The sequence below is a fragment of the Vulpes lagopus genome, chromosome 16 (genome assembly GCF_018345385.1).
Source record: "Vulpes lagopus strain Blue_001 chromosome 16, ASM1834538v1, whole genome shotgun sequence".
In the NCBI taxonomy this organism is placed as follows: domain Eukaryota; kingdom Metazoa; phylum Chordata; class Mammalia; order Carnivora; family Canidae; genus Vulpes; species Vulpes lagopus.
This window is the reverse complement of record NC_054839.1, coordinates 9413675-9426890: the sequence shown is the minus strand read 5'-3', so window position 1 is coordinate 9426890 and position 13216 is coordinate 9413675. Positions and strand designations below refer to the sequence as shown.

The following is a 13216-nucleotide window of genomic DNA, read 5'->3' as shown; positions in this document are numbered from 1 at the left end:
AAGCAGTGGTTCCTAGAAATCTGGGAAGCCAAAGGTAAGTACGCGACGAGGACGGGAGGGGCGGGCCTCGGCGTCCCACGCAAGGCCCCGACCCGCTTCCCGCCGCCGGGCTCCGGCCTGTCCCACGCGCCTAAGCGGAGCCCAGGGAGACCCCAAGCCCACACCACTGGCTCAAACACCGTCTTTCAGAACTCTACGTCCGGGCCAGCCGCCGACAAGCCGCGACTCCAGGGGCTGGGGCTGGGGGCTGGGGGCTGGGGGCTGGGGGCTCGAGGCTCGGCCCCTTCCCTGGTCGGGGCGTTCCTCCCGCAGCGGACCCCGAAAACTTTGGTCCAAGGCTCCAAGCGCGGGAACCATCACTCGCCCCGCGCGAGTTCCGGCTCCGCCGCGCTGGCGGCACAGTTCCTTCCCGGTCCGTCGGGGAACGCTTCGCCCGGGACACGCTCGGAGCCCGGCCCTCTACCTAAGCACCATCCCAAGCGCCGGCCTCCTGAAGACCCCGGGGGAGAAGCGAGAGCCGGCCCCGCGCACTCAGGCTCCGCCTCCTTCCTTGCGGCCCGGGCAACACTCCGGCCCGGCCCCGGAGAGCGGCGCCTTTGGCTGACGTCGCGGTACGCGATTGGCCGCCGCCCCCTGGCGGGCCGCGATTGGCCGGCGCCCGGCCCCGCCCCCGCCCCCGCCCAGGCCCGCGGCCGCCCGGGTGTCCTCGCGCCGCTCGTCCGCGCGCAGCCTGGCAGTTTGCCTCTTCCTCGTCCTCCAGCCTGCGTCCATGGCCACCGCCGCGGCCGAGGAGCCCTTCCCCTTCCACGGCCTTCTGCCCAAGAAAGAGACCGGGGCTGCCTCCTTCCTCTGTCGCTACCCGGAGTATGACGGGCGGGGGGTGCTCATCGCAGTCCTGGACACGGGGGTCGACCCCGGGGCTCCGGGCATGCAGGTGCGGCGGCCGCCGAGGGCGGGCGCGGGCGCGGGGCGGGGGCGGGGCGGGGGCGCGGGCCGGCCGGGGGCGCGGAGGGGAGCGGCCCGGAGCCCCGCAGGCCGAAGCCCGCTGTGCGGCCGAGCGGGAGCCGGCCCCGGCTGAGGCGGGCGCGGGGCGCGGGGCGCGGGGCGCGGGGCTCGGCCCGGGCAGCCCTCCCGGCCCAGACAAAAGCGTCTGGCCGGGCCGCCTGGGTCCGCCCTCGGCCCCGCATCCCCTTCCTGCCCCGGTGCGGCCGGGCCCGGGCCTCGGGCGCCTTCCCCCGCAGCTCCCTCGTGGCTCGGGCACCGGCCCCTGCCTGCGATTTTCACATTTTTTATTTTGGGTGGGGGTGGGGAGGAAGCAGGAAGGGGGCAGATGACCTCTCGGAACTTCACTTTGGTTGCTGTCGCTGGGGAGATTTGGTTTTGGGGAGAATCTGTCCTTAGCATGAAAGCCGGGTTTCAAGAAGATAACTCGGTCAACTTCCGGAATTGTTTCCTCTGCTAGTTTTACGTGTTCTATTTTTAAACCATCTTCTGCAGTGTAACTTGTTTAGGGTCATTGAAACGCTTGGTTTCGTCTTTGTTTTACATGAGAACCCAATTTAGTTTGTTTTTGGCGAACTCTTCAGGCTTTATGAGAGGAGGCTTCTGTGGTTTGTTGTTGTTCGTATGTTTTGTTTGTTTGTTTGTTTGTTTTTTTTTTTTGGTTTTTTTTAGCCTCAAGGTGTAAGACAACATACTTTAATTACGAGTTTAAAAAATTCATTAATTTTGCCATAGGCACCTTCGAAATCTTTAAAGCACTGTACCCAAAGGTGACTTTAAAAGATGCGTGTCTCTCGCTTAAAAGTATTCTAAGTCTTCAGAGTTTGACTTTTGTGAATTTCGCCTTAGCCTATTACTGAAATACAGTCCTAAAATGTCACCATTGTTGAGGATGCGTCTCTTAAAAATCTAATCTAATCCTGTCCTTCGCTGCTCTCTTCCTTTTGTGAGCCCGTCCGCTGTGTACCTTACTTAACCCTCCTTTCTACACCAGATGCTGGAGTTGAATGATTCTCTTCCTCCCCCAAGTACCCTCTGGCCTTTGGATCTTTTATTGCAGGCTCGCTCTCTTAATTGAGGTGGCGCTCTCCGAGGTTAGGGTGTCTTGGGGGCAAAAAGGGAACCGGTCTGTCTCTGTGCTGCATCCCTCCAGGAGGCTTGCTTCCCCCTGTGAATTCTTCAGCAGCCCTTTGGAGTACAACACACCTCGGGCTGGCAGAGCCAGACAGCCTTGGTGAATCAGAATAGCAAGTGATGTGTCCCTTCCTGGTACCTCTAGTGGTAACGGGCTGTTGTATTAATAACTCTGAAGACTTACAACAGTGACAGCTATCACCTCATTGAGGCTTTATTACACAGTAGTAATGGTTTCCATGCTGTTGTAGTGTATGTTTACTTTTTATAGGGATAAGTGGGAGGAGAACAGCTGGGGTAAGTGTTTACTGGCTCCTTTTTTGTCAGGATAATAAAAGGATCAGGAGGGTTCGGAGGAGTACTGTCTCAGTAAAAATGCTTTTGTAGAACTTCCCAGTCTGCTTCACTTATTGTTCCATTTCTCTCTGCAAAGTAACAGCAGTTATGCCACAGTGTTGCTAGGAAAATTGAGAAAATTATTTACATGTGACTTTTTAAAGGGCTCAAGAAAAGTGGTAAGTAAACACTAATTTTTTTTTTTTTTGGAGCAGGTTTATTTAGAAGTTTATGCTGGTATTTAAATCAAATGAAGGATAAATATGTGTTAGATATTTGGGGGTTTTTGTTTAAGATTTTATGTATTTATTCACAAGAGACGCAGAGAGGGAAGCAGGCTTTGTGTGGGGAGCCCGATGTGGGACTTGATCCCAGGACTCCAGGATCACACCCTGGGCCTAAGGCTCAACCTCTGAGCCACCCAGGCTTCCCACATTAGACATTTCCTGCTTTAGCAAATAACTTTGTAGATCTATGTATACATCATTAAGATAAGAAGGTAGATAGAAATAAAAAGGAAGGAAAGAATGAAAAAAGGAGGCCAAAGTGGACATTTGGAAAGCCAGTGGGGGTCTGCAAAGGCACAAATGAACACTTGGGAGAAGGCAGTAGAGTGTCATTCTATGATTGCTTTGGGCCCAGTGCTCTTCGGTGACAGCTGCCTGGGTTTATAATAAGTAGAGGGAGGGCAGATGAGAGGAGTAATAAGTACATAATGATTGTGTCTTTCCTCAGCAAATATCCAGGCACCTACCAGGTGCCTAAGGTTGAGTAAAAGATGTCCATCTGCAAGTGTCACCACGGTTGTTGTTGGGGGGGGGGGGGGGGGGGAGTGTGTGTGTGTGGGGTGGTCAGTGAGACCTGGCCTCAGGGCCTGGATGGGACTTTTGCACCACTGGACCTGGAAAGAATATGCAGTAGCCAGTTGGTTCCCTGCCATCAATCTTCCTTTTGCTCCATCCTGCACATTGTCCAGTTATTTTCCTTAAAGCAAGAAAGGAAGCAAACACCTATAACACCCTTGTTTAATACAAAACAAAACTTTTAAAATGTTGATGTCCTAGTTGCCTTTGCATAAAAATTCTGAAATTTGAATTTTGTGTGGCCCTGCACATCCAGCTTGACCTCTACGTGGTGCCTTGGTTCTCACTGTCCCCTCATCACTTCTGTCCACCCCACTGTTAACCCTTTGCTTCCTCCTTGAACATTCCGCCCTTTCCACTCATCTACATTTGAGGCCTTTCCTCAACACATAAGTTAATCTGCCTGCAAGCCTTCCACCATCACCTGTAAACTCCTGGTTAATCCTTTAAGACCCACCTGGGTCTTGACCCTATTAGCTTTTGGGATATCTGCTGATTTAATTCAGACCCCCAGCATATATTTACATGTGGGTGCCTGCCATTGTGTTAGGATCTGACGGTTCAAGATGAATAAGGACCAATTCTTACCAACAATTATTGGGTGCTTTTTTTCTTTTTTGCTCTCATAGCAATGTGTTCAGATCCCCCATAGCACCTAAAATGTTTAATTTCGGTATTTCTGTTACATAACCTTTTTTTTCTGTCAAAGTTAAAATTATTTGACAGCATGTATCCAGATTGATTTTGTACGAAATATGCTTATAACATTAAATATTTTTGCGGAGTGGAAAAAAGTGTATATGTGTGTACAATGTATGTAATTTCCTCGTGGAGAAAAAATGGTTTTGGGAAGGTTACAAGCGGTTCTATAAAAATTTTTCTATTTTTGCATTTACTAAAATAATAAGTACAATAAGTAAATTATCATATATATATATATATATATATATGTAATTGGTTGGTAATATTAGGTGCTGTGGAGTTGATTGTGACTTTTATTACCTTTCTCTTGGCTAGTCTTCCTGAATTCCCCCAAGCTGGGTTTTATGTTCTATATGATTTCATAGATACTGTCCTGACCTTTTTTATTTATTGTCCTATGTTGCAGTTATCGCTTTACTAACTTGTTTTCCAGTTAGATTGTAAGCTTTCTGAAAGCACAGCCTGATTTGTTCATCAGTCAAGTTCTGATGGCAGACTATTCTGAGGATAATAGTCACTTAATAGTATTTGCTTATGAAATATCTTCCCTTGCTTAAAAGAATACTTTCAAGTAAATACTTATACATTCACTTTGTTTTGTTTAGGATAATTTAAAATTCCCCTCCCCAATTTCTTCTGATCCTCTAATGTTTAATGACTAGCTCACTGCCCTCACCAGCTCCCCAACCATAATCAATTCAGTGGAAACACAAAGTAACTCAGATTCTTGCATTTGGAGAAAACTTTTGGGAAATTTCTGTTTTGTCCAGCCAGCATAGCCCTGTGAGCACTTCTCCGTGCCCCACCGCGATACACAGGGTTCATTACCTTAGCTGTACTAACAACTCTGGCAGTGGCTCAGTCCCTCTTTGCCATGTAATATACTCGCCCTCTCATCCCCCGCAAAGGTAGGAGGGATTTCATTCTGATGGTAGCAGTTCAGTTTCCTTCTCCCAAAGCTCCACTGCAAAATCCTCAGCTGGTTTGCCTTCTTTAAACCTCTTCTTCCTAACCCCAGACTCCCTCTTCTGTCTTACTGTCTCCTGTGGAGTGGTTGCCTTTACCTAATGGTGAAGAAAGAGGTACAGAGATAGAAAACTGCATATATACGAATTTTTAATGTAGGAGAGATACTAATAAGTAAAGCTTGTAGCAATAGTAGATGTAAATAAGTCACTAAATCCCGTTAGGCTTTCTTCCTTTGCTCACACATTGATAATGAGGTTTTTAATGAGGGATCTATCTATGTCTGGCTTGTTAGTGATCTCTCGTGATTCTCGATCTCAAGTCACTGAAGTTGTTTGCTTATTGAATAAGAAGGTAAAGATACATGATTGTGCTCTTAGTGCTGTGGCCTAGCTTTTCAAATTACGTGCTTATTTGGGTTGATTTTTTTAAATGTTATTTTCTTAAATTCTTAGTACATGGTTTAGCTAGTTTTAATTTTATAGGGGAGTATTAGCTTCCTCTTATTTCCATTTTTTATTTTGGATTTTCTTACATTTTCCTTCATGATTTCATTTCTAAAAATAAAAGATATATGTACTGAATTAGCCAATCCCTTCAAAATCAGTAACTGATTTAAGTTTTATCATAGTCTTATCAGAGTTTGGTACGACTTCTACCGTAATTTTTTTGACCTTGATTTTGAGTCTCCTGAATATATTACTTAATTACTAGTGTAGGCATCTAGCTTAAAAATTACTGTACATTAAAGAAAAACCAAACAGCTGTGCCTGGAAGACCTTTCTGGCCCCTGGTGCTCCTGTGGCAACGTTAAACTGGAGTAAGATTTTGGGTCCATCAAGAACCCCCTTGCTTCTGCCTCGTAAAGAAGAACATGTGCACCTTTGTTTCCTCCACATGGTGACTTTCCCTCTCCCCCACTTTGGTAACTTAACTGTGGAGCTTTGAGGGCACTGCCTGCAGTTGGGGATGGGTAGGGGAAGCTATGCCTGAGAAGACACAGAAAGGGACACTAAGCTTGATCTTAGAGAGAATGTGAGTTCTCCAGAAGGAAAAGGAGTTGGAAGACCTTGTGCTTTTGTGACACTCTTGGTATTTCTTATATTACATTTTTTTCCCTTGATGGGAGGGGTCTTCTTTTTTCAGTCGTCTTTGTGTCTCTGTGCCTGATTTCTTGCTAATAATTCGGTTCATATATCTTGAATGCTAGAGATTCCCTTTGCAAAGCTAGGCTAGAAAGATCCCATAAATGGTTTTTCCAACAAAAGCAGTGTGAAAATACAATACTGCTGTTACCTGTAGCTATCAGCATGGCCCAAATGAAAATGTGTGGTCTGGCCCAAAAATCATGCCTTAGGAAAAATCATTCTTAATGCTGAGTAACTTAGTCTCAGATTATTCAGTCGTTAAATATGTGTTGAGTACCAACCAGACACTGCTAGGTTTGGGGGAATTTGGTGAGTTAAATAGACATAGCCCTTCCCTTTAATAATGGTGCTTATTTTCTAATAATGGAAATAGATCAAGAATCAGCTAACTGTGTAATTACAAATTCTGTGAAGGAAACAAGGTACAGTGAGGAAGAATAAGGTTCAGGTTTAGGACCATAGAAGAGGTCATTAGGGAGACCTTTCTGAAGGGGTGACATTTTAGGTGAAAACTGAAAGATGAGATTGGGATGTCTATGAAACAGCTGAAAGATGATTCCAAGCGGGAGGACTGTATACAATGTTGTGAGGCAGGGAAAAGTTTGACACATGCAGAAATTGAAAGGAGGCCAGTGTGGTACAGGACCGTATGTGGCAGTGCCGGGTCATGCAAAGGCGTTTGTAGCAAGTGCGTTGGGATCTGTTGCATGGTGCCACATGGAAAACTGGCGCATAGTACAGCTTGTTTTATTCTTTTGGTGGGGGCCAAGAATGGGCCCTGGGAGACCTGATAGGAGCATTAGCATTAGGAAGGCAAGGGATGCTGGTGGGAGGAGAGTCAGCATAGTGGTGGTGAAAATCAAGGGGGAGAAGATGGACTTGAACTGCATTTTAGAGGTAGAATGAAGCCAACTTCCTGACAGATTTGATGCAAGGAATCGATGCAAGTAGTAAACTAGAATTAAAGAATCAGAGAAGGACTTTTAACCTGGTTTGAGCAACTGGGTATGTATCAGTTCCTGAGATGGCAAAGCCTAGAGAGAACTAAGTTTGAATGTTAAGTTTGAACTTTGGACTCACTGAATGTGAGTGCTAGTGTGGCATCCTATAATTACATGGTACTGCATGCTTCCTCCCTCAGGTTTTGTGCTTGTCCAGCCCAAAGTTCACCTTCTTCAGATCTTTTCTCAGATGTTACCCTCAGTGAAATCTTTCTTGACCAACCTAGTTAAAGTTGAAACCCCCACACTACCTCTTTCTTCTGCTTAATTTTTCTCCGTGGTAATTATCACCATCTGGCATGTTATAGTTTATTCACTGAGTAGAACAGAAGATCTATGAGATCAGGGACTTCTGTGTCTTGATCATCATTATGTGTGTTCCCAGTACCTAAAACAGAGTGGCCTATTAATCTTGGAATTGACATCCCATCACTTCTGCCATTTTGTTTTCAGTTGAAATGAATCATGAAATCCAGCACATGCTTAAGAGAAACGGGATTTTACTAATATCAGAAATACCAGGAGGAGGGTGGGGGTCATTAGGGGCCGTCTTAGAAAAATTCAGCGGTGGTGTTTGTTTGTTTGATAGTGAGCTTAAAATTGGGATGTATTTTTCAATGTGGTTTCAAATTCTAAAAATTTCAAGTTTTGGATAGAAAGGCAGGAAAAGTGACCAGACTGTAGTTTTGTCTTCATCTTTCCCTGTCCCTTTGGGAACTTGTAACTTGAAACATTTAGGCTTTAATAATTTGGATATTTATTTATTATTTATAAATATTATAATATTTATTAACTGAATACATAAGATCACTTGAAGGATTTTGTGGTGTTTTCCATGACTAAATTTTTCGTATGTATCTGTCCCTCTTTTTGGCTTAAAACAATTCAATTTTCTTTTTAAAATGAATGCAGATTTTATAGGATATTTTAGGTAGGTATATGTGTGTGCACATATATGGAGGTTGGCATTGCTTTTCTAAGGACTAAAAAATCTGTGATTTATATTTTAATTATCTCTTACTTTTAGGTTACAACTGATGGAAAACCAAAAATCATTGATATCATTGATACAACAGGAAGTGGTGATGTGAATACTGCTACAGTAGTAGAGCCCAAAGATGGTGAGATCGTCGGTCTTTCAGGAAGAGTGCTCAAGGTTAGAACTTTTATCTTTTTATCAATATTTTTTTCCTTTTTTTATACTGGTTGCCTCAAAGCACCTAATGTATGTTACATTTGGTGGTAGGTTATTCATTACCTGTTGCTCTTTAACAGATTACCCTCGAAACTTCATGTTTTAAAATAACAAACATTTATTATCTCACAGTTTCAGTGAGTCTATAATCTGGGTGTGACTTAGCTGGGTGCCTCTGTTTAAGAGCTCTCCTGATCTTGCTGTTGGCCAGGGCTGTGGTTTCATCCAAAGGCTTAGTCTGAGTGAGGAAGGGGAGTCTGTTCTCAGCTAACTTGCTCAATTGGTTATTGATAGGCTTCAGTTCTTCTCCATGGGACTGTGTCACACTATCGCTGTGTTCCCTCCAGGTGACTAATCCAAGAGAGAGTGCCCAAGGTGGAGGCCATGGTCTTTGTACAAATTAATCTTGGAATTGACATTCCATCACTTCTGCCATTTTGTTTTCAGTTGAAATGAATCATGAAATCCAGCACATGCTTAAGAGAAACGGGATTTTACTAATATCAGGAATACCAGGAGGAGGGTGGGGGTCATTAGGGGCCGTCTTAGAAAAATTCAGCGGTGGTGTTTGTTTGTTTGATAGTGAGCTTAAAATTGGGATGTATTTTTCACAATGTGGTTTCAAATTCTAAAAATTTCAAGTTTTGGATAGAAAGGCAGGAAAAGTGACCAGACTGTAGTTTTGTCTTCATCTTTCCCTGTCCCTTTGGGAACTTGTAACTTGAAACATTTAGGCTTTAATAACTTGGACTTAAGTGACTGGCTTTGTGTTACTCTGTGTTGGTAGAAAGACCTTGGTAGAAAGTTAAACTAACATGAAAAATGATTAGAACACTAAAAGCAGTTGGTGAGGTGTTAGCTAATTAGCTTCTTACAATGGCAAGAACTTGATTGTGATTTAGTACTCTTTATCTTTTAAACTAATAAGCAGAATTAGTTTGGAAGATGAATTTATGTTTATGTCTAAAAATCTGTATTGAACTCTACCCATCTTCTGTCTGAATCATGTTTAGGTGTTGTCTTCTGGCTAAGATTGTTGTGGCATTGTATTAGTTTTCTCTGCTACGTAATGAGTTAACACAAAATTAGCAGCTTAAAGCCACATAGATTCCTGTGTTTTTTATCTTACTGTTTCCATAGGTCAGGAATCTGGCATGGCTTTTGGTGGCTCTCTGTTCAGTATCTCATGAGACTGTAATCAGGCGTTGGTTGGAGCTGTGGTCTCATCTGAGGCTTGGGATCCTCTTCCAAGTTCACATGGTTGTTGGAAGGACTCATTTTTCTTGCAACTGTAGGACTCATTTTTCTTGCAACTGTAGAGCTCAGCTTGCTTCTAGGCCAGCAGGAGAATCTCTTTGACCTTTGGGATGGCCCCAGTCTCTCTTTTAAGGAGCTCACTTGATTATGTCACAAGAGTAATGTCATTTTTTATTAAAAAGATAAATTAGAGACCTTAATTGTACCTGTAAAATCCCTTCACCTTTCCTATATTACTCACCATATCACGATCACAGGGGCAATAGTCAGAGGCCCTGCCTTCAATAAAGGGAGAAGAATATACAAAGGCCTGGGTCATCCTTAGAATCTGCCTACATACAGGCAGACAGGAGGCATTGTCATCCAGGTTTTGCTTCCTTTTCCATGTGTTTGGGACTGAATTGTTTGACCCAAAAATCACATGTTGAAGCCCGAAGACCCTCATGATGGGATTAGTCTATGCTTTCTTTCTGCCTTGGGAGGATGCAGTGAGAAAGCTGCACCTACAAGTCAGGAAGAGTCTCCCCGGAACCTGACCATGCTGGTACCCTAGTCTCATGCCCAGCCTTCAAAACTTTGTGAGAAAATAAATTTCTGATGTTTGTGATATTTTCCACCCAGTCTATTTTATTTTCTTATGGGGCCCAAGCTAAGACACTGTGTATCTTAAAAAAAAAAAAAAAAAAAAAAAAGTTGTAAACTGGAGGGAAATGAGTTTTCTGTACATTTGAATTACTCTAAGGTTTTGCCTATCTTCCCCAAGTTGACACCTTGTTATTTAGAGTATATTTCAGAGAGACACAAGGGGTTCCTATGAGTTACATTGCTCTGGGAAACTAGGGAACACTCCTACTAAGTCCTGCAGATTTAGAATCCTGTAAAGTATTGTCCTCAATTGTTTATTTTAAGCAGCTATAGTAGCCCCCGCTAGATAAACCACATGGACTGATAATATCACTGGTGCTCAAAGGTAGAATTACATATACCATATATATGCTGTGAAATGAGATCAGAAAATTAATATTTTGATATTTAAATCTTTTCTCAATTTGGTGACATACTTCTTTAGTTCTAAAATATTCTCTACCCATCAATATAGTGGGAGGTTTTAATTTTATTTTTAATTGTATACAATATGTCTTCATAGTTTAAAAAGACAAATACTTCTTCAAGGCTTCTAACAGGAAAAACTAAGTCCCTTGTCCTACCTCTCCCTTTTGCCACCAATTCCCACTCACCAAAAGATTAGTCTTTGATATTACAGTATCTTCGAAGTTTTAAGTAACATCCTAATACTTTTTTTCTTGAACTTTTATGTGATTTGAGACTTTATCTGTAGAATTAGCACTGTGGAAGAAGAGGATTTACCTTTCATGTCCTTCATCTGAGTTGTCTGGTGTCTCAGGTTACTTCCTCCCACTGTTTTTGCTGTTCTTTTATCTGGAACTCCTGTTCATTGGACGGTGGACCTCTTGAGTTGATCTTCAGTTTTTCTTTCTTTCTCTTTCCTTTCTTTCTCTTTCCTTTCTTTTCTTTTCTTTTTTTCTTTTTTTCTTTCTTTCTTTCTTTCTTTCTTTCTTTCTTTCTTTCTTTCTTTTCTTTCTTTTCTTTCTTTTCTTTCTTTCTTTCAAGATTATTTATTTGAGATAGCGTGAGTGGGGGAGCAGAGTGGGGGGAAGAAGCAGCCTTCTCCCTGAGCAGGGAGCCTGATGCTGGGCTCAATCCCAGGACCCTTTGATCATGACCTGGGCCGAAGGCAGAGGCTTAACCGCCTGAGCTACCCATGTGCCCCAATCTTCCAATTTTCTTTTGTTTTTCCACCTTTTCTTCGTTGCTTTTGTTTTTTTCCTTTCTGAAAGATTTGTAAGATTTTTCAATATTCTTTTCTAGCCCTTGTCTTGAATGTTACATTTTGCCTATTATTTTTTAAATGCAGTTCTGTTCATGTTGACTCAGCATATTTTTGTGTCATGTGTGCAACATTTTATCTGTGAGGATATTGTCTAAAATTTTTCTCGTTTCTTCTTTTTACTCACCTTCTTCCTCCCATTCTCCTTTCCCCTTTCCCTTCACTTCCTTTTTTCTTCACCTCCTCCCTCTTCCCTTTCTCTTCCTCTTTTCTCCCTTCCTTCTGCTCTGCTTTCTGCTTGAGAGTTTTCCGCAAGGTATCTAGTTGTCCTGGCTGTCCTTTGTTTAGGAAGGCACATAAAGGTGATGGAAGTGCTCTCTGCTTGTGCAGGGTCTTGGAGTGAGGGCAGTGATGCTGTCATGGCAGACTCAAAGGTGTCAGTGTATGGCATACCTTTTCCCATAGGGATGCTCAGTTACCTCCAAGAGGATCTTAGCATATTTGGCCTGGGCTTTGAGGCGAGAGAAAGAGAAACCTGTCCATGTTCAGGGGCTTACACCTAGTGCCTGGGGGGATCTTTTGAAGACTCTTCTCTATGTCTCACCACCCCCCTCTACTATGTGAACCTCTCTAGAAAGCTAACATTTCAACATCCCTCTGTTTCAACGTCTAGTTGCCTGGCTGGTCAGGTTTGGGCAGAATGTGGGATGGGGGTCAGGATTTTACAGATTTTCCATCAGTCTTTGATGTTAGCTTCCTTCTCCATCTGTACATGTGACATAACCGCAAAGATGTTCAGCTAATTTTTTTTCAAGGATGTACCAATGTTCAGAAATTTTACAGCGCTCATTAAAAAGAAAGATGTTATTAGTTGCTGGGATTTGGCTAGCTGGATCTCTCAGAACTGTTGAGCACACAGTTTTTGGACAGCAACATACTGAGGTGTTCAGATTTCTTTGACTTAACCATGCTTTACGGTGAATTAAACATCTGTATTTCAGCTTCTTCAAAATAGCCTATAAACTGTTAATGGTTAATGTCTTACTCTTCTCCCAGTTTAAGATGAACTGCTAATTAAGTGCTTTGAACATTCCAGTAATCTCATTCTCTAAGGAGGCTATTCCTAGGCTGTTCAGTTACTTTGCCCGGTGACACTCCCATGAACAGATAGAAGCAAAAAAGTGAACAGAAGTTCAAAATCTTTTATGGTGAAATGTACAGACATAAAGGAAAGTGCATAAAACACATATGTACAGCTTGATGAATAAAGTGAATGCCATTTTACCCACTGCCCAGATGAGACCAAGAATATTGTCGTGCCTCCGAAGTTTCCTGTTCTCCCAGATCACAACCTACTTTGACATTTGTGATAATCACTTCTGTGCTTTGCTTTATAGGTTTTACCACCTTTGTGTGGATACATGAAAAATATTGTGCAGTTTTGCCTATTTGAGAACTTTATTTGATATCATTTATGTATCATTTTACATGAGGTGCTTGCAAGATTCCTACCATTCAGCCATGATGTTGCATGTAGTAATGACTTGTTTAATTTCATTGCTATGCAAGATGCCATGGTTCATATGTACCACATTCTGTCCGTTCTACTGCTGATGAACAGTTGTTTCCAGTTTGGGAGTCACTAACAGCTCTTTAGAGAACATCCTTTTGTCCATATCTTGTGCACATATGTATAGATAATTCCAGGATGTGTACCTGGGAGTGGAATTGCTGAGTCATAGAGATACAGCGTGACCAGGTGA

At 43.1% G+C, this 13216-nt stretch overlaps 1 protein-coding gene across 3 annotated transcripts in view; it reads left to right on the top strand.

Annotated features, from left to right (window-relative positions):
* Positions 1-690: 690 nt before the first annotated feature.
* TPP2 (tripeptidyl peptidase 2) overlaps positions 691-13216 on the top strand; it is a 69207-nt gene continuing 56681 nt past the window's right edge. For all 3 annotated transcript variants that reach the window (XM_041731203.1, XM_041731202.1, XM_041731204.1), the window contains exons 1-2: positions 691-934; positions 8180-8308. In XM_041731203.1, the coding sequence (XP_041587137.1) occupies positions 770-934; positions 8180-8308 (294 nt within the window). In that variant the 5' untranslated portion in view covers positions 691-769. The remainder of the gene's footprint in view (positions 935-8179; positions 8309-13216) is intronic.